Below are 22,393 nucleotides of genomic sequence, written 5' to 3'. Positions count from 1 at the left end.
TTAGAAATGGACCCGTGACAACCACGCCAAGCAATGCCCTGGCAAGGAGTGCAAAGATACTTTGAAAACTAGAAATTCCCTTGCTAAGAAAAAGAACCATGTTAGGCTGAGCTAAGCTCCCATTCAAAGTAGGTTGCAGAAACAAAAAAAAACTTTAAAAAATTTTAAAAATACGTTTAAAAAAATTTGGGGGGGGGATAACAAAACATTAAGAGACAATTAGAGAATGGGCCAACAATGGTTCGAATTACATTGCTGGTTACTCTGTGAGAATGTCTCGGAATGCGTATCAAAAAGCGAGAACAATCCGAAATAATTCCGATATACGATTCAAAACGATTTTTTGGACATGTCTAGTATTTACTATGTGGATGGGTGCCATAGCATTACAAGAGCTTAGGCTTTCTTTACCAAATAGTGCGGGTGTCCCTCTCCAAATGACAAATTCCAGGATTCCTCTGCCCTTAATCCTAGCTCAATGATACCATTTTAAATGCTATGGCGTAAGGTTATGAAATCACGAGACGTATAGGAATTATAAGACTTTTCTCCTTCTCTACCCAAGATTTTTCATAGCTCACCAGTCTGCAAGTCCTATGATTTCATAGCAGTTTAAGTGTTGTTGTGGTGCCACAGCGAATTAAACTGCTAAGTTGCAGAACTTGCTGACCAGAAGGTCGGCGATTCGAATCCGCGGGACAGGGAGAGCTCCCGTTGTTAGCCCCAACTCCTGCCATCCTAGCAGAATCCGCGGGACAGGGAGAGCACCCGTTGTTAGTCCCAACTCCTGCCATCCTAGCAGAATCCGCGGGACAGGGAGAGCACCCGTTGTTAGCCCCAACTCCTGCCATCCTAGCAGAATCCGCGGGACAGGGAGAGCACCCGTTGTTATCCCCAACCCCTGCCAACCTAGCAGAATCCGCAGGACAGGGAGAGCTCCCGTTGTTATCCCCAACTCCTGCCAACCTAGCAGAATCTGCAGGACGGATGAGCTCCTGTTGCTAGCCCCAGCTTCTGCCAACCTAGCAGTTTGAAAACATGAAAATGTGAGTAGATCAATAGGTACTGCTTCTTTGGTGGGATGATAATGGTGCTCCATGCAGTCATGCCAGCCACATGATCTTGGAGGTGTCGAAACATGCAAATGTGAGTAGATCAATAGGTACTGCTTCTTTGGTGGGATGATAATGGTGCTCCATGTAGTCATGCCAGCCACATGATCTTGGAGGTGTCGAAACATGCAAATGTGAGTAGATCAATAGGTACGTCTTCTTTGGTGGGATGATAATGGTGCTCCATGCAGTCATGCCAGCCACATGATCTTGGAGGTGTCGAAACATGCAAATGTGAGTAGACCAATAGGTACTTCTTCTTTGGTGGGATGATAATGGTGCTCCATGCAGTCATGCCAGCCACATGATCTTGGAGGTGTCGAAACATGCAAATGTGAGTAGATCAATAGGTACGTCTTCTTTGGTGGGATGATAATGGTGCTCCATGCAGTCATGCCAGCCACATGATCTTGGAGGTGTCGAAACATGCAAATGTGAGTAGATCAATAGGTACCGCTTCGGTGGGAAGGTAACGGTGCTCCATGCAGTCATGCTGGCTACATGATCTTGGAGGTGTCGAAACATGCAAATGTGAGTAGACCAATAGGTACTTCTTCTTTGGTGGGATGATAATGGTGCTCCATGCAGTCATGCCAGCCACATGATCTTGGAGGTGTCGAAACATGCAAATGTGAGTAGATCAATAGGTACTTCTTCTTTGGTGGGATGATAATGGTGCTCCATGCAGTCATGCCAGCCACATGATCTTGGAGGTGTAGAAACATGCAAATGTGAGTAGATCAATAGGTACGTCTTCTTTGGTGGGATGATAATGGTGCTCCTTGCAGTCATGCCAGCCACATGATCTTGGAGGTGTCGAAACATGCAAATGTGAGTAGATCAATAGGTACTGCTTTGGTGGGAAGGTAACGGCGCTCCATTCAGTCATGCTGGCTACATGACCTTGGAGGTGTAGAAATATGCAAATGTGAGTAGATCAATAGGTACTTCTTCTTTGGTGGGAAGGTAACGGCGCTCCATGCAGTCATGCTGGCTACATGACCTTGGAGGTGTCGAAACATGCAAATGTGAGTAGATCAATAGGTACTGCTTTGGTGGGAAGATAACGGCGCTCCATGCAGTCATGCTGGCTACATGACCTTGGAGGTGTAGAAACATGCAAATGTGAGTAGATAAATAGGTACTGCTTCGGTGGGAAGGTAATGGCGCTCCATGCAGTCATGCCTGTGGCCACATGACCTTGGAGGTGTTAGCCCCAGCTAGGTTGGTGGTTCAAATCGGTGGGGTGGGGTGAGCTCCCGCTATTAGCCCCAGCTTCTGCCAACCTAGCAGTTCGAAAACATGCCAATGTGAGTAGATCAATAGGTACTGCTCCAGAGGGAAGGTAACGGTGCTCCATGCAGTCATGCCTGTGGCCACATGACCTTGGAGGTGTCTATGGACAACGCCGGCTCGTTGGCTTAGAAACAGAGATGAGCACCAAACCCACAGCCGGGAAAACCTTTACCTAGGTGCACCCCAAAAACAGCAGAGCGGATTTTTATTTATCCGCCCACAATGAAAGCTGCTATTTCTGGGAGACATTCATCTGCTGCCAAATTGTGTATTTCTTCCTACTAGAATGAGTAGAAAAGTAACTTCACGAGGTTCAACGTGCCGCCCCCCCCCCCCCCCCCCCCCAGTTTCCATGGCAATGCTGGCCGGCCTCCAGCTGCCGCGGAGAGGGAGCCTGCGCCAGCCCTGTTTACCAATTCCGCGCTAGGAAGTTGAGAGGTCGTTATGTCCTAATGAGGCAGCAGATGGACCGCGGCTGGAGTCCGGGCGGCAGGAGCGAGGCCGGGAGGAGAACCTCTTCCATCTTGGCTCCACGCTGTCCCCGCCTGGCTTGAGAGGGACACGCCTGCCAGGACAGTTGGAAGGCTGGCACGGCTCAGGCCGGTTTTCGTCCCGAGAAGGAAGTGACCTTGGAGGGGCTTAGACTTGGCCAGGTCCACCACCAACATCATCTATCTATATATATAAAAGAGTGATGGCATCACGGCAGCGGACAAAACAACAAAACGAAACACCCCACAACCTCAAAAATTGACAGCACAACCCCTCATCCACGCCTCTGGGTTGATACAACAAAAAGAAAAGAAAAATAAAGTCCTAATTAGAGGGAGAAGAATAATTGTTTTTATCCAATTGCTGCCAGTTAGAAGGCTAAGCTCTGCCCACTTGGTCTCCTAGCAACCCACTCACCCCAGGGGTACTTATTATATTTTATTATTTTCTTGTATTATTTTTAGTTATTTTCTGTTTTTTAGTGCTTTTAATTATTTTTTAGTGTTTTTTATTATTTTTAATTGGGTTGCTAGGAGACCAAGTTGGTGGAGTTTAGCCTTCTAACTGGCAGCAATTGGATAAAAGCAATTATTCCTCTTTCTCAAATTAGGACTTTATTTTTCTTTTCTTTTTGTTGTATCAACCTAGAGGCGTGGATGATGGGTTGTGTTGTCAAATTTTGAGGTTGGGGGCCTGTAGTTTTGTTGTCTTGTGGGTCGCCGTGATGCCATCACTCTTTTATATATATAGATGTAGTAGAATATCACCAATAATTATCTCTTGGGTTAGGGCCAAAGTTTCAGGGAACCAACATTGATTTTCCTTGGACAGAGCAGTCGCGGAAAGTCGGCAAAGCTTTCCCGGGGCGTCTGGAGAGAATTCCGCATCAGCTTGGCTGAATACCAGGAGAGATTATGGCCTTCCTAATCCCCCCTAAGAGTCTTAAAATACTCTTGCCGACGTAAGAACCCTGGGATTCACCTTTTCAAGGAGAGCTTGTCTCATATCCATTGCTAGCTACTTGCCGCCGGCGGTCTGATCTTTTGGGATGCGTCTGCACTATAGACGTAATGCAGTTTATTATTTACTTATTAGCAACATTTATATCCTGCCCTTCTCACCCCAAAGGAGACTCAGGGCGGCTTACAAGTTATATTTATATACAATATATTATATTATTCGCATAGCACAATATAAGCATTATATATTACTACTAGCTGTGCCTGGCCACGCGTTGCTGTGGCGAAGTTTGGTTTAATGGGAAATAAAGTATGGAGGAATTGGTGGTAGTTAAGGTCAAGGGTAAAGGTTTTCCCCAGACATAAATAAATGGGTTATATAGCTGTGTGGAAGGGCCTTGAGTCTACACTGCCATATAATCCAGTTAAAATAATCTGTATTTTACAGGCAGTGTGGAAGAGACCTAAATGAGGCCTAACTCGGCCTGTCCCCTGGGCTGAGTGGGTTGCTAGGAGACCAAGTGGGCGGAGCTTAGCCTTCTAACAGGCAGCAATTGGATAAAAACAATTATTCCTCTCCCTCTAATTAGGACTTTATTTTTCTTTCCTTTTTGTTGTATGAACATAGAGGCATGGATGAGGGGTTGTGCAAGTTTAGTGTTTCTGGGATGTGTAGTTTTGTTGTTTTGTCCTAGGCCGAAATTTCATTACCCTTTTATATATATAGACTAGCGGTTCCCGGCCACGTGTTGCTGTGGCATAGTCCTAAGTGGTGTTTTCTTCGTGGCATTCAAGGTGGCTTAGAAAGGATTCCCATAGGTATGAAGCAGCCAGGCTTTGGAGCTACAAGGCTATTCAATAGTATTCAAGTTGGCCAACAAAGGAGTCCCCTAGGTAGGAAGCAGCCAGGCTTTGAAGCTGCAAGGCTATTCAATGGTATTCAAGTTGGGTAACAATGGAGTCCCCTAGGTAGGAAGCAGCCAGGCTTTGAAGCTGCAAGGCTATTCAATGGTATTCAAGTTGGCCAACAAAGGAGTCCCCTAGGTAGGAAGCAGCCAGGCTTTGAAGCTGCAAGGCTATTCAATGGTATTCAGGTTGGCCAACAATGGAGTCCCCTAGGTATGCAGCAGCCAGGCTTTGAAGCTGCAAGGCTATTCAATGGTATTCAAGTTGGCCAACAATGGAGTCCCCTAGGTATGCAGCATCCAGGCTTTGAAGCTGCAAGGCTATTCAATGGTATTCAAGTTGGTCAGCAATGGAGTCCCCTAGGTAGGAAGCAGCCAGGCTTTGAAGCTGCAAGGGTATTCAATGGTATTCAAGTTGGCCAACAATGGAGTCCCCAAGGTATGCAGCAGTCAGGCTTTGAAGCTGCAAGGTTATTCAGTGGTATTCAAGTTGGCCAACAAAGGAGTCCCCTAGGTATGAAGCAGCCAGGCTTTGAAGCTGCAAGGCTATTCGATGGTATTCAAGTTGGTCAGCAATGGAGTCCCCTAGGTAGGAAGCAGCCAGGCTTTGAAGCTGCAAGGGTATTCAATGGTATTCAAGTTGGCCAACAATGGAGTCCCCAAGGTATGCAGCAGTCAGGCTTTGAAGCTGCAAGGCTATTCAGTGGTATTCAAGTTGGCCAACAAAGAGAGTCCCCTAGGTATGAAGCAGCCAGGCTTTGAAGCTGCAAGGCTATTCGATGGTATTCAAGTTGGTCAACAATGGAGTCCACTAGGTATGAAGCAGCCCGGCTTTGAAGCTGCAAGGTCACTCCTTGGAAAGTGATTAATATTGTGGCCATATTTAGTGAGATTTGGCCCAGTGGTTTTGTTGTTAACTCGGTCCTAATTATGCATATTACATTTATATATTTATAGATATTGTACTATTACACTAGATTGCAATATGATTAGTAATATTACATGTAATTATAATAGTGTATTGTTATTATTATATTGTATGACATTATAATATTATTATCAATATTATATGTATATACAATATATTATATTATTAGTACTAGCTGTGCCCGGCCACGCATTGCTGTGGTGAAGTATGGTGGTATGGGAAATCAGATAATCTGTATTTTATAGGCAGTGTGGAAGAGGCCCAAGTGAGACCTAACTCTGCCTGTCCCCTGGGGTGAGTGGGTTGCTAGGAGACCAAGTGGGCAGAGCTTAGCTTTCTAACTGGCAGTAATTGGATAAAAACAATTATTCCTCTCCCTCTAATTAGGACTTTATTTTTCTTTTCTTTTTGTTGTATGAACGTAGAGGCATGGATGTGGGGTTCTGCTGCCAAGTTTAGTGTTTCTGGGATGTGTAGTTTTGCTGTTTTGTTCTAGGCTGAAATTTCATTACCCTTTTATATATATAGACTAGCTGTGCCCGGTCACGCGTTGCTGTGGCAAAGTGGTGGTGGTATTGGTTAAAAATTGTTGTGTAATTTTTATTTGACGTTATTTGTATTTTTTAATTAATTTTATTGTAAGTTATCTTTTTATTTATTATATTTTATTATTTTCTTGTATTATTTTTAGTTATTTTCTGTTATTATAGTATTTTATTGTATTAATTTTTAGTGCTTTTAATTATTTTTTAGTGTTTATTATTATTTTTTATTGGGTTGCTAGGAGACCAAGTTGGAGAAGCTTAGCCTTCTAACTGGCAGCAATTGGATAAAAACAATTATTCCTCTCCCTCTAATTAGGACTTTATTTTTCTTTTCTTTTTGTTGTATCAACCTAGAGGCGTGGATGATGGGTTGTGTTGTCAAATTTCGAGATTGGGGGGCCTGTAGTTTTGTTGTTTTGTGGGTCGCCGCGATGCCATCACTCTTTTATATATATAGATAGCATAAGACTATGTCAAAAGGCTATGGAGTCCTAGAAATTTGGAGAGGCACCAACACTCTTAAGTAAAACATAGTCAAACTATGATACCCAGAATGCCATTGCGTTGAGCCAGGCCAGTTTGCTGCTTATGTGTAATATTGTGTATTAGAAAATATCCAAAAATATTTTCTTTGAGTATTTAGCTCTAAAATAGATGTCCTTGGATAGCTAAACCAGCGAGTTCTTCTTCCCCGAAGCCCATTTTCCCATTGACCACTTTGGACTTTTCCTCCTAGGTGAAGCCGGTCGATCTCCTAGGGATCACAATTAAATCCTTGGCCGAAATCGAAAAGGAGGTAAGTTGTGTTTCAAAGGTCTTTTGCCGGCTGTTGGGAATTGTGGGAGTTGAAGTCCAAAACACCTGGAGGGCCGAAGTTGGCCCATGCCTGCTGTACACCTTTCCTGCTAAGGCAAGACTGTTTCTTAGTTACTTAGCCAGAAAATGCCGTTCTAACATTCTAAGTCCCTCGGCCTCTTAACTTTGCCTTATCTCCTAACTTACAGTTAACTAAAGGGAGAGAAAGTGGAGAGAAGTTGGGCTTTGTTTTGCAGTCCTGCAGTGTCATCTAGCGGTAGGAATGTGGACTGCATACAAACGAAAAAGCCCCAAACTACATCATATATTGGGTTGCTGTGAGCTTTCCACGCCGTATGGCCATGTTCCAGAAGCATTCTCTCCTGACGTTTCGCCCACATCTGTGGCAGGCATCCTCAGAGGTTGTGAGGTCTGTTGTAAACTAGGCGAGTGGGGTTTATATATCTGTGGAATGGCGTCCAGGGTGGCAAGAACAAGAACTCTTGTCTGTTAGAGGCAAGTGTTAATATTGCAGTTGGCCACCTTGATTTGCATCAAATGGCTGTGCAGCTTCACTTGCCTAGTTTCCAACAACCTTCACAACCTCTGAGGATGCCTGCCATAGATGTGGGTGAAACATCAGGAGAGAATGCTTCTGGAACATGGCTATACAGCCCGGAAATCTCACAGCAACCCTATGAAATGGTAGTTTGAGCATTAGTCTACAACTCTGGTTCACTCAGCAATGCGAACCCACTAGCTTATCAATCCCTGTTATCCGTAAATGCTGCGTGGTACTCTTTCAATTTGGCCACAAGGTGGCAGTATGACCCTATATATATATTTGATGCCAGCTTTTTGACTATTGGTTTCATGGCAGATAGAGTGATCAGTGAGACTATTTTCCTCCTTTTGTTCCACAAACTCGGGCCCTGAAGAGAAATCTCTGACCCAGTGGTCGACTTACACATGAAGTCAACTTTTTAGACAAGAGGTCAATTTATATGTGTTAACTTATTTAAGAGGTTGACTTATACAAGAAGTTGATTTAGACGAGAGATTGACAAGAGGTTGACTTAGACATGAGGTTGACTTGTACAAGTGCTTGAAGTGTACAAGTGGTTGATGTGTACAAGTGGTTGACGTGTACAAGTGGTTGACATGTACAAGAGGTTGACTTAGACATGAGGTTGGCTTGGACATGAGGTTGACTTAGACATGAGGTTGACTTAGACATGAGGTTGACTTGTACAAGTGGTTGACTTGTACAAGTGGTTGACGTGTACAAGTGGTTGACATGTACAAGAGGTTGACTTAGACATGAGGTTGGCTTGGACATGAGGTTGACTTAGACATGAGGTTGACTTGGACATGAGTTGACTTGGACATGAGTTGACTTGGACAAGAGGTTGGCTTAGACATGAGGTTGACTTAGACATGAGGTTGACTTGGACATGAGGTTGACTTAGATATGAGGTTGACTTAGATATGAGGTTGACTTGGACATGAGTTGACTTGGACAAGAGGTTGACTTGGACATGAGTTGACTTGGACAAGAGGTTCACTTAGACATGAGGTTGGCTTAGACAAGAAGTTGACTTAGACAAGAGGTTGACTTAGACATGAGGTTGACTTAGACATGAGGTTGACTTGGACATGAGGTTGACTTGGACATGAGGTTGACTTAGACATGAGGTTGACTTGGACATGAGGTTGACTTAGACATGAGGTTGACTTGGACATGAGGTTGACTTAGATATGAGGTTGACTTGGACATGAGTTGACTTGGACATGAGTTGACTTGGACAAGAGGTTGACTTGGACATGAGGTTGACTTGGACAAGAGGTTGACTTGGACATGAGTTGACTTGGACAAGAGGTTGGTTTGGATAAGATGTTGACTTGGACAAGATGTTGACTTAGACATGAGGTCAGTGTATATATATGTATAACCCTTTTTAACCACAATTCTAGAAATTGTGGTTCAAAAGATATGTTTCCAAAGCTGAGAGCTGCCATTTTCTCCATCCCCAAACTTGGTGTTCCTCTAGTTGTGCCATTGGGCCATCACTTGTGAACCTGCTCCAACCAATGTCTTTCTCTTTCTCTCTTTGTCTATCCCCCTCTCCTTTCAGTACGACTACAGCTTCAGGACAGAGCAAAGTGCTGCCGCTCGCCTCCCGCCGAGCCCGACCCGGTGCCAACAGCTCCCACAATCCTGAGCTCCTTTGCCCGCTTGGGAGACGATGCGCACACATACTACTGAGAGGGGAAACGATTCCCCTCCCCGACACGAAACCTTCTCCCCAATCCCCCGGCCCTTGACTCAAACAGTGTTACTGGATCTCCTACCAGCAAAAGGGACACATTTTTCCCTCCCCACCTCTTAACTCTGACATTTTGTACCATATAACTGGATCGATTTTCTCTTGTGTTTTTTTTTATGTACCTGTGGTTGTGTTGGAGAAGTTGACCGGACTGTCCTTAGGTTTTTCATCCATTGACTGCTTCTGGAAACACTTTTTCGTCCTAATTGAATTAATCTACACCGAGGTGGACCAGTTACGCATCCATCTCTTTTCATCAGCTGCCTTGAGCTTCTCCGGAACCGTTTCCTCACCATAAGTAGACTTCAAGGTATGACCTGCCAACCCACCATCCCTTTTTTCATCTTCTCCTTCCAAAAAAATAACTTCATCTGTTCTGAATAGTTCCCAAAATCCAACATTGAAATCTTCTCCACATCGTCTCGGAAACCCCCATATTGTGCTATCTTCCAGATAGACAACTTGGCCTCCAAAAACTTCATATCACGTACCCTGAACTCATTGATATCTCTGTCTAGGTTGGTGTTTCGATCCGGATCGAACCAAAATAAATAAGACTCTCTTGGGCATTCAGTTGACCAGCTCTGCCTTGGGATGCCCACCACTTGCCGTTGACTTTTGCCTTCTCTACCAAGAAAATTACACAATCTTCAATTATGATACACCCAAGACCTTTCGTGGTCTGTTTGGGTTCATGAAAAGCCTCGTTTTACACTAGCCTTGGGCTGTGTACCCAATTCCCCATGCAGAATAATCAGATCCAAATCTCTTCTTATTTCCATGAGCATTTTTGAACAGAGATCGACCCAGATGATCACTTTGGAAGCAGAAGATACATTTGGTGGTGCTTTTCTGCAATCCAAACCAGCCCAACGACCATATACTCAAGGCTTTCCAAACCCAGAAATACTTGAACATGGCAACTAACCAGAAAAAAACAACAACCCAATGCTTGTTGGGTCCTCCTCTCTGCTCAATTTGGTGGCTTATGACAAAACCATCCACCACATGTGCCTCCAGAAGCCTTCTCGAAAGAAACTTAAGACGTCATTTCACCATGGGGTTGGTTCCGGTTCGAAGGTTCGCCAAGCTTCATGCTCCAGCATGTTTTTTGTGGTTTTGACAGTTCTTCCAAGCCCCAAATGCATGCTTTCGTGGCGTTCCCTTCCTGACATCGGTGTTATATTTTGTGCCCCCTGAAAGCCTGTGTGATCTCTTGTGCCATTTCAGGGGCAGAATATCTTCTGTCGGGCAAAACGTGGCAGCTAAGAGGGACATGGATATTCCTTTCTCCCCCAAAACCCACGTGCAGAGGTTCAACTGTGTACCTTGTAAATATTGATCATTTCTAACTGTGTTAAAAGGCAACCAAGCTGATTATTTAAAAAAGAAATGAGATAGTTGCTTTGGTGGATTGTTTGGGGCTGTTTGTTGTGTCCATCTAAGCCTCTCCATCGGTGGTTAATGCATGGTAAGAAAGAAAGATCTGTTTTGTACCTTCCAGAATGTAAACCTGATTTTAAAATAGTATTTTACCCCCAGAAAGAGAAGCTATTGGTGTTGATATGCAGAACAATACAGACAACTAATTATTTGCTCGGACAATTTCCAAATGGTGGCCCAGGAGATTGTTGATGTTCAGGAATGGTTCGGAGTCGTCTTCATACACTCCTGTTCCTGGATCAATACTGACTTGGGAGTGTCCTTGGTGGCCCAGTAGATAGTTGATGTTCATGACTAGTTCAGAGCCATCTTCATACAGAGGATGAGATCAATACTGACTTGGGAGTGTCCTTGGTGGCCCAGTAGAGAGTTGATGTTCATGACTGGTTCAGAGCCATCTTCATACAGAGGACAAGATCAATACTGACTTGGGAGTGTCTTTGGTGGCCCAGCAGAGAGTTGATGTCCATGACTGGTTCAGAGCCATCTTCATACAGAGGATGAGATCAATACTGACTTGGGAGTGTCCTTGGTGGCCCAGTAGAGAGTTGATGTTCATGACTGGTTCAGAGCCATCTTCATACAGAGGATGAGATCAATACTGACTTGGGAGTGTCCTTGGTGGCCCAGTAGAGAGTTGATGTTCATGACTGGTTCAGAGCCATCTTCATACAGAGGACGAGATCAATACTGACTTGGGAGTGTCCTTGGTGGCCCAGCAGAGAGTTGATGTTCATGACTGGTTCAGAGTCATCTTCATACAGAGGACGAGATCAATACTGACTTGGGAGTGTCCTTGGTGGCCCAGCAGAGAGTTGATGTTCATGACTGGTTCAGAGCCATCTTCATACAGAGGACGGGATCAATACTGACTTGGGAGTGTCCTTGGTGGCCCAGCAGAGAGTTGATGTTCATGACTGGTTCAGAGTCATCTTCATATAGTCCTGTTCCTGGATTAATAAGGACTTGGGAGTGTCCTTACTGGCCCAGCAGAGAGTTGATGTCCATGACTGGCTCAGAGTCATCTTCATACAGAGGACGGGATCAATACTGACTTGGGAGTGTCCTGGGTGGCCCAGCAGAGAGTTGATGTTCATGACTGGTTCAGAGCCATCTTCATACAGTCCTGGATCAATACTGATTTGGGAGTGTCCTAGGAGAAATTATGGTTATCATTTCCATATTTCTGGTTCTGTACTAATGGGAAGATGATAGAGCACTCACTTTGCCTAGAGAAGTTCTCCACTTCCATCCTTGGAATCTCAAATGGAAAAGGTTGGGTAGGAAATGCTTGAGAACCAATCCAGGTAAACAATAGAAAGCATGTGTATATGAAGTAGACCAGTTTGGTGTACAGCAGCTTCAGATGCTCGCGATGGTTCTTCATAACTGGACAAGCAAGTGTTTTGAATGTAGAAAATTATAGGTTGGATTCCCATCAACTGCTGATTTCTTCTCCATTTGAGACTGTTGGGAACCATTATGAACTGGAACAGGATAACACTAGACCAGTGGTTCTCAACCTCTGTGTCCCCAGGTGTTTTGGCCTACAACTCCCAGAAATCCCATCCAGTTTACCATCTGTTTGGATTTCTGGGAGTTGAAGTCCAAATTATCGAGACCCATAGGTTGAGAACCATTGCACTTGGCTATATGGACAAACTACGGACATGATTCAAGATATTCTGCCCTGGTTCCTTTTTGCTATTTTCTCCACCTTAAAGTAGCCATTGTGTGGTCAACCAGGAGCGAGTAGATGAAAACTGAAGTGGCCTTCGTCACGTTCTAATGCAAGTGCGCATGTGCCGTGAACTTTTGCACACTGCTCTCTGAATGCGAAAACACTATTGCACGTGTTTGTGGAGCCCACCAACCTTCCAAGGTTGGCTGAGCTCATAAAACAAGTCAATAGACCCCCGTAAACGAACAAGCAAAACCTGCAGATAGAAAAGTAGCATGCCAGAGAGGTATTTAGGAGTTAGTTTGGAAAGATGTTGTGTTACGTACATGTATATGTGTGTATGTGTGTGTGCGTGCAGAAAACTGTGTATATTCCACTCGAAGACAGGAGCAGATGCTAGTCAGAAAGAAAAATACAGTCAGCCCTCAGGGGTATAGTATCCCATGAAAGAGAATGCCTCACTTTCTCCGAATCCTCCTTGGGAACTAGAAATCCCGTCCGTCGTCTTTCTCTCGTTGTTTGAAGAATTTAAGGTTCTGACACCTAGTGGCTGAAGGTGGTATTTCAGGCTTCAGATCGATTTCAATTTTCCAAAATGTATTGATGTATTTTAGACACAAAACAGTGTTGTAACACAGTGACCAGACCACGTTTGTATTGTCATCCTGGAGGACTTAGGGAATCTTAACACGTTGGATATCGGGAAAAATATTTGCCATTGATTGTGATGGATTCATGATCTCCTGCCTTCCTCCAATGATCTCAAGCTTGGATGAATTTCCTCCTACTTCCCACCTTATCCTTACAACAGCCAAACGAGGTAGGCCAGACTGAGAGTAAGTGAGTTGTATGATAGAGAGGATATTGTATCCGGATATTTCAAATTCTTTAATCCAACTCGAACCACTTCACTGTCTACTTCAATGGATACAGCTATGACTATGTCCTTCAAAGAGGATGAAAACAACTAAATCCATCACTTTTCCAGTTGATAAAATGGTCTATTTCGGCAAAAATGGACCAATGACCCATTTAAAGCTTCTACTTGGCACTGCCTCTTTGCCTTCTCACTTGTTGGGTGCATTTCGCCAACGGTTCAAAACCACATCGGATCGACGTAATGTGAAACGTATGCATACAAGAACCTGTCTTGAGCCATCCGAAAATACAGGCCAAAAAACAACAACAATGCTTTAGTGAGAATCTTTGGTTGTGTTGTGTTTGTGTGTGCGTGTGCATTTTTAAAAAAAGATGCTATGCATTTTCTTTGTAATGAAACCTTCAACGTGGATTTAACTCACTCATTCATCCTATTAATATTAATCTTTCGTATTTATTTTAGACGGCCTTCCTTGTATTTTTCCAAAGGGAAGTTTGTGTCCGAGAAGTTAGTCTGTATTCTTAATATAATTTGTTAAATAAACTAAAAGTTTTAACCTCTTTCATTCGTGCTTTAGCTTTTGTCCTCTACTGGCATGATTTTTGTTTCGTGCACCCCCAAGACCCCACAATTGGAGGACCATCATCCTCGATCTACGAGGGATCTCCTAACTAACAATTATTATTATTATTATTATTATTATTATTATTATTATTATTATTATTATTGTTATTGTTGTTGTTGTTGTTGTTATTATTATTATTATTTTATTATGACACAGCAAACAAGACAGATATGCTGGATTTTGTATCACAAAATCACAATTCGAACACTTCCCAAGTGTCTAGGACTGTGTGATGTATTTTGTATTATTATTATTATTTTATTGTATGAAACCAAACAAGACAGATATGCTGGATTTCATATCACAAAACCACTAGTCGAACACTTCCCAAGTGCCTAGGACTGTGTGATGTATTTTCGGATGATGCGTGCAGGTCCCAGCAGGGTGACCTTTTGCAGTTGGCAGATCGTAATTTTGTCAATGTCTATTGTTTCCAAATGCCGACAGATCTTTTGGCACGGCACCCAGTGTGCCCATCACCGTGTGTGCGTGTGTTATTATTATTATTATTATTATTATACAAATTAAGCACCAAAACATTATGTTATACAACAAATTTGACAGAAAAAGTAGTTCAATACATAGTAATGCTATGTAGTAATTACTGTATTTACGAATTTAGTACCAAAATATCATGATGTATTGAAAACATTGTCTACAAAAATGGGAAGTGTTCGACTTGTGGTTTTGTGAAACGAAATCCAGCATATCTATCTTGTTTGCTGTGTCATAATAATAATAATAATAATAATAATAATAATAATAATAATAATAATAATGATGATGGTTGTAAGAGAAGAAGAGACCCCTTGGGTCATTTAGTCCAAACCCCCTTCAGCCCTTGTGCCGTGGGGGCCGGATAGATAGCTTCGATGGGCCACAACTGGCCCCCGGGCCTTAGTTTGGGGACCCCTGATGTAGATTATCTGGTTTGATAATCTGGATGATACGGCAGTGTAGAAGGGGCCTAAGTATGAGGAGGGCAGGTCGTTCTACCGGAGGCCTTACTAAAATAAAACCAATCACTTAACCCTTTTTGGGTCTCTTTCTTTTTTGCGTCCCCTCCTCTCCCTCCTGCCTTCAAATTAAAGAAGATTAATCCCCGTGTTTCTGACATGCGGTGTTTTTATAACCTCCTTATCCGAAGGAACACCCATGAGGAATGTGTGCTTTTGCGTGCGTAGGAGGAGAGCTTGTGTCTCTCCGAGTGCAGTGGGACCCGTCAGCAGCACCTGGTTGAATATCAAGATGTTTAGGGGGGTGGGGAAGAGAAGCAAGTATGAAGCATTGCAATGGGAATGTTCAAGAGAATTCGCTTGTCTTGACGTCTGGAACTGGGATTTCCTTCCGTTGAGATGCGGCTAAACAAACTCTCCGGGTACAAATTCAGTGCCGATGCAAGAAGACGCTCAATCCAAATCCACGACGAGACTGGGCCAAGTTTACAAAGCACAAAATAAATCATGCGAGCTTTCAAAGCTGCATTGGCTTCTCCGGATGTGTCTGCATTGTAGTGTTGATGCAGTTTGGCACCACTTTAAAAGCCTATGGTTATAATATTCAAAGGAAAAAACTATCAGCCTTTCATACCTTCATAAAAACTCCAACCATCACCCAAGTCAAAAAAGGAGCACAATCAAAGCCCTGACAGACCGTGCACAAAGAATCTGCGAACCTCACCTCCTCCAAGGTGAACTCAACCACCTAAACTGGGCTCTACAGGCCAAAGGAGACTCCACCACGGACACCAGAAGAGCTGCAAGGCCAAGAGCAAGCCATGAGAGTCAAGACAAAGATCCACCCAGAGGAAAGGTGTTCTTACCAGACATCAAGGGAACCACTGACCGCATAGGCAAACTGATGAAGAAGCACAACCTACAAATTATCTACAGACCCACAAAGAAAATCCAACAAATGCTACGGTCAGCGAAGGACAAGAGGGATCCTCTCTCCTCTGCAGGAGTCTACCGGATACCATGCAGCTGTGGACAAGTCTACATAGGGACCACCACACGCAGCAATGCCCAAACAAGAGTCAAAGAACATGAAAGGCACTGCAGACTCACTCAACCAGAGAAATCAGCCATAGCAGAGCATTTCATGAACCAGCCTGGACACAGGATACTATTTGAGAACACAAAAATGCTGGACCATTCTAACAACTATCATGTCAGACTCCACAGAGAAGCCATTGAAATCCACAAGCATGTGGACAACTTCAACAGAAAGGAAGAAACCATGAAAATGAACAAAATCTGGCTGCCAGTATTAAAAAACTCCAAAATCAAAACAGTAGATGGGAACCAACACTCTGAGGACTTTACTGAACAAAGGATGCCCCCAGGCAAGGGACAAAACCTTTCCAATGCTAATTAGGGTGATTAACTGAAACATTAATGCTGGCTCCCAGTGACAAAGAACTCTTGCCACACCCTGGACTCTACACAGATATATATTCTTTCCTTTCCTTACTTAGTTTCTCCATACCTCACAACCTCTGAGGATGCCTGCCATAGATGTGGGCGAAACGTCAGGAGAGAATACTTCTGGAACATGGCCACACAGCCCGAAAGACATACAACAACCCTGTGATCCCGGCCATGAAAGCCTTCGACAACATATCAGCCTTTCCTTTCACCATCACTTACACAGGCCGCTGCGACCGCCAGGAATGATGGACCTGGCCCAAACTTGGCACACTTAACCCCCATGACCCACTTTACGTCTAATGTGGTTTGGGGGAGAATGGACCACGGATGATGGGATTTGCAGTACTTTCCATCGCTCGGACTCCCACAGACCACTGCACCGCCCACCACTGACGGAACTGAACCAAACTTGGCACACAGGACCTCCATGACCCCCTTTATGTCCTGGTGCAGGTTGGGGGAGGATGGACCACGGATGATGGGATTTTCAGTACTTTCACTAACTTCCTGAGAACACTGCGACCCACACCAATAACTGATCAACACCAAACTTGGCACACAGAGCCCCCATGACCCACTCTACACCCTGGTGCAGTTTGGAGGATGTACCATGGACGATGGGACTTGCAATACCTTCACTCACTTCCTGAGACCACTGCGCCCCCCACTAATGACGAATCCGTAGCAAACTTGGCACACAGAGCCTCCATGACCCAGTCTACTTCCTGATGCGGTTTAGAAGAGTTTGGATCCTGGATGATGGGACTTGCAGTATCTTCACTCTCTCCCTGAGACCACTGCGACCCCCACCAATGACGAATCAGTAGCAAACTTGGCACACAGAGCCTCCATGACCAAGTCTACATCCTGATGCGGTTTAGAAGAGTTTGTCCCTGGATGATGGGACTTGCAGTATCTTCACTCACTTCCTGAAACCACTGCGACCCCCCACCAATGACGAATCAATAGAAAACTTGGCACACAGAGCCTCCATGACAAAGTCTACATCCTGATGCGGTTTAGAAAGGTTTGGATCCTGGATGATGGGACTTGCAGTATCTTCACTCACTCCCTGAGACCACTGCGACCCCACCAATGACGAATCAGTAGCAAACTTGGCACACAGAGCCTCCATGACCCAGTCTACATCCTGATGCGGTTTAGAAGAGTTTGACCCTGGATGATGGGACTTGCAGTATCTTCACTCTACATCCTGATGCGGTTTAGAAGAGTTTGACCCTGGATGATGGGACCTGTAGTATCTTCACTCACTTCCTGAGACCATTGTGACCCCCACCAATGACGAATCAGTAGCAAACTTTGCACACAGAGCCTCCATGACCAAGTCTACATTCTGATGCGGTTTAGAAGAGTTTGGACCCTGGATGATGGGACTTGCAGTATCTTCATTCACTTCCTGAGACCACTGCGACCCCCCACCAATGACGAATCAGTAGCAAACTTGGCACACAGAGCCTCCATGACCCAGTCTACATCCTGATGCAGTTTAGAAGAATTTGGATCCTGGATGATGGGACTTGCAGTATCTTCACTCACTTCCTGAGACCACTGCGACCCCCCACCAATGACGAATCAATAGAAAACTTGGCACACAGAGCCTCCATGACAAAGTCTACATCCTGATGCGGTTTAGAAAGGTTTGGATCCTGGATGATGGGACTTGCAATACCTTCACTCACTTCCTGAGACCACTGCGACCCCCACCAATGGCGAATCAGTAGCAAACTTGGCACACAGAGCCTCCATGACCCAGTCTGCATCCTGATGCGGTTTAGAAGAGTTTGTCCCTGGCTGATGGGACTTGCAGTATCTTCACTCACTTCCTGAGACCTCTGTGACCAAATGCTTCAGACAGAACATCCTATAGGGTTGAACAATACTAACTCTAATGATTGTTTCTTGTCAAAATTGGAGGTACTCCTTTAAATGTGATTCATGAGCAACTACATTACTTTGCAACCACCTGACAAATATTAACAGTGAGATTAGCTACTTGGTTTCATACTGGCATTGCAGTCAAACTGCCTGCCTGCAGAGTATATGTCTTTGAGAAATAGTTATTTCTGTGAGTATAATTTTTATATTATCTTTGTCATGTATCTTGCATGTCACATGTAACTATGTGCATTGTAAATAACCTTTAGCCACTGTATATGTTCCCTATAGGATCCCTATAGGATACAAAAAAAAACCCTAAGAAAAACAACTCGGATAATAGGCTACATTCCATCCACCTGATGAAGACTTTCTTGAATTGGAACCGGTTGTGGTTTTGGTGTCTACTATTCATTAGTAAAGAAATAAGAATTAGTATATATAAGAAGAGGAGTCAATTCATGTATTGTGTTGTCGAAGGCTTTCATGGCCAGGATCACAAGGTTGTTGTGTGTTTTCCGGGCAGTATGGCCATGTTCCAGAAGCATTCTCTCCTGACGTTTTGCTTACATCTATGGCAGGCATCCTCAGAGCTTGTGAGGTATATGGAGATATATGGCAACCTTCCTTGCTTATTTTCTCCATACCTCACAACCTCTGAGGATGCCTACCATATATGTGGGCAAAACGTCAGGAGAGAATGCTTCTGGAACATGGCCATATTGCCCGGAAGACACACAGCAACCCATTTGTGACGTCAAATTTATCTTTCGAGAGAAAAATATTCTTTTTACTGTGAATGTAACAGTCCTTTGTTTTACTGTCTAACAATGCTTTTTTTTTGTATCTGTATTCATATTGATGTCAGAGCCCCAGTGGCGCAGCATGTTAAAGTGCTGAGCTGGTGAACTTGTGGACCGAAAGGTCACAGGTTTGAATCTGGGGAGTGGAGGGAGCACCCACTGTTAGCCCCAGCTTCTGCCAACTTAGCAGTTCGAAAACATGCAACTGTGAGTAGATCAATAGGTACCGCAGCATGTTAAAGCACTGAGCTGCTGAACTTGTGGACTGAAAGATCACAGGTTTGAATCCGGGGAGTGGAGTGAGCACCCGCTTTTCGCCCCAGCTTCTGCCAACCCAACTGTGAGTAGATCAATAGGTACCGCAGCATGTTAAAGCACTGTGAGTAGATCAATAGGTACCGCAGCATGTTAAAGCACTGAGCTGCTGAACTTGCGGACTGAAAGATCACAGGTTTGAATCCTGGGAGTGGAGTGAGCACCTGCTGTTAGCCCCAGCTTCTGCCAACTTAGCAGTTCGAAAACATGCAACTGTGAGTAGATCAATAGGTACCGCAGCATGTTAAAGCACTGAGCTGCTGAACTTGCGGACTGAAAGATCACAGGTTTGAATCCGGGGAGTGGAGTGAGCACCTGCTGTTAGCCCCAGCTTCTGCCAACCTAGCAGTTCGAAAACATGCAACTGTGAGTAGATCAATAGGTACTGCAGCATGTTAAAGCACTGAGCTGCTGAACTTGTGGACTGAAAGATCACAGGTTTGAATCCGGGGAGTGGAGTGAGCACCTGCTGTTAGCCCCAGCTTCTGCCAACCTAGCAGTTCGAAAACATGCAACTGTGAGTAGATCAATAGGTACCGCAGCATGTTAAAGCACTGAGCTGCTGAACTTGTGGACTGAAAGATCACAGGTTTGAATCCGGGGAGTGGAGTGAGCACCTGCTGTTAGCCCCAGCTTCTGCCAACCTAGCAGTTCAAAAACATGCAAATGTGAGTAGATCAATAGGTACTGCTCCAGCGGGAAGGTAACGGCACTCCATGCAGTCATGCCAATGACCTTAGAGGTGTCTATGGACAACACTGGCTCTTTGACTTAGAAATGGAGATGAGCACCAACCTCCTGGACTTAATGTCAGGGGAAAACCTTTCCCTAACCTATTCATATTGAAACATTGAATATAAATATTGACTCCCACCTTAATGTGAATCCAGTTTGGATTCTGGTCTGAACCTTCGAGGCAGACCCAAAACCACAACGAGGACATCGCCAGAAATCTTGACGCTCTCCAAAAAGTCAAGGAGGTGCCTTATAGTTTGTTTTATTTTTTATAGTTTCTTTTGAAGCCCAATTTCAGATGTTTCCACTTTTGTCAAAAGACGTACAAACTCGGCCTGACCACAGAGAATGTCAGCATTTTGCCTCTTTCTTTTCAAATTTAGCTGTTTTTAATCCAAATGGGATTTTACGCATTAGCCTGCGAAAATATTCATTGACTTGGACACCTTTCTATCCAGAGCCCATTGCTTTGAGAGGAAATATCCATTCATTATTGGATAAAAAATGTCCATAATTAGCTGTCTTGTCAATGGCAAGAAGCTGTCTTCCGATGGCGATCCATTCATCTGCTTCTAATATTTAATAAAAAGTTGGCAAAGGCCATTCAATTCAGCTCGCGAGTGAACAAAACCAGCTGCTCTTTCTTTTCCATTTGATGTGTTTGCAAGGAGAGGGTTTAATGCCCATTTCTTTTTCACAACTGAGGATTTCTGGGCAAAAGAGTCACACTTGGAAGGCTCATAAAAGGCAGTGAAACCAGACCCGAAAAAGTGAGGAAACTGAGCGTATTGTTAGCTAAGTGATTTCTGGAAAGGCGCTCGGTGCCAATTTTAGCACATTAAGCGACAGAATCAACCCGGTGACATGTTACAAGGCAAAACACGACCTGTTTTGAAGTTTCCATCCCTTGGGGAAAGGACAGGCTGATGTCAGCTTTCCAGAAATGCACATCAAACTCAATCGGTCCGGACACTTGAATTACAATGTGCTTTGATGGGGAATAAAACAGAAAAACAGCTCTGTTGGATTGAAAATCCGTGCTCATAAAAGATCGGGCCAGTTGGGTTTCCCAGTCTTGGAAATATAAGCCACAGCAGCTATATTTGTTGGTAGTCTCCATCCAAGAACTAAACAGGACTGAAACTGCTTTGCTTCCAAAATCATATCAGATTAAGTGTCCTCAAGTCAGATATTATGGTGACCACATGAATTTCATCCATGAGAGGCAGTTTCCCCAGCGTCATGCTCTGAAATATAGCCCACAGCAACTAGTCTTTGTTGGATGTTCCCCATCTTCAGACCAACCAGGGTTGACACTGCTTTCCTTCCAAGGTCAGGAAGGATCTGGTTCCTCAAGTTGCCTGCTGACTTATGGTGATCTTATGAATTGTATATGTCTTTCTTGGGCAAGGAAGACTCAGAGATGGTTTTGTCAGTTGCGTTGTCTGAAATATGGTCAACGGCACATTGCATTCATTGGCCACCTTCCATCCAAGGACTAATGTATGATCCTATCATCGTGTTGTGGAGTGTTGACTTATGGTGACCTTATGAATTGTATAGGATTTTCTTAGGCAAGGAAGACTCAGAGATGGTTTTGTTAGTTGCGTTCTCTGAAATGTGGTCAACGGCACCTGGCATTCATTGGCCACCTTCCATCCAAGGACTATTGTATGATCCTATCATCATGTTGTGGAGTGTTGACTTATGGTGACCTTATCAATTGTATATGACTTTCTTGGGCAAGGAGGACTCTGAGATGGTTTTGTCAGTCACGTTCTCTGAAATATGGTCAAGAGCACCTGGCTTTCATTGGCCACCTCCTATCCAAGGACTATTGTATGATCCTATGATCGTGTAGTGTAGTGTTGACTTCTGGTGACTTTATGAATTGTATAGGATTTTCTGACTAACAAGGACTGCCCTTATTCATTTTCTAAGATAGATAGAATCTGGTGCTTTCAAGTCTTCTGTTGATTTGTGGTGACCTCATGAACTTCATAGGGTTTTCTTAGGCAAGGAAGACTCAGAGATGGATTTGTCAGTGACCTTCTCTGAAATATGGTCAACGGCACTTGGCATTCATTGGCCACCTCCATCCAAGGACTATTGTATGATTCTATGATCATGTTGTGTAGTGTTGACTTCTGGTGACCTTATGAATTGTATGGGATCTTCTGACTAACCAGGATCTGGTGCTTTCAAGTCGCCTGTTGACTTGTGGTGA

The 22,393-nt window shown here is 44.1% G+C and overlaps 1 protein-coding gene across 3 annotated transcripts in view; it reads left to right on the top strand.

Annotated features, from left to right (window-relative positions):
* Positions 1-13,923, top strand: part of mvb12b (multivesicular body subunit 12B) — a 101,559-nt gene extending 87,636 nt beyond the window's left edge. For all 3 annotated transcript variants that reach the window (XM_062959847.1, XM_062959848.1, XM_062959846.1), the window contains exons 9-10: positions 6,974-7,033; positions 9,168-13,923. In XM_062959847.1, the coding sequence (XP_062815917.1) occupies positions 6,974-7,033; positions 9,168-9,254 (147 nt within the window). In that variant the 3' untranslated portion in view covers positions 9,255-13,923. The remainder of the gene's footprint in view (positions 1-6,973; positions 7,034-9,167) is intronic.
* Positions 13,924-22,393: the final 8,470 nt, after the last annotated feature.

The sequence above is a fragment of the Anolis carolinensis genome, unplaced genomic scaffold (assembly GCF_035594765.1).
Source record: "Anolis carolinensis isolate JA03-04 unplaced genomic scaffold, rAnoCar3.1.pri scaffold_7, whole genome shotgun sequence".
Lineage (NCBI taxonomy): Eukaryota > Metazoa > Chordata > Lepidosauria > Squamata > Dactyloidae > Anolis > Anolis carolinensis.
Note: the sequence above shows the minus strand (reverse complement) of the source record. Positions and strands in the feature narration are given on the sequence as shown.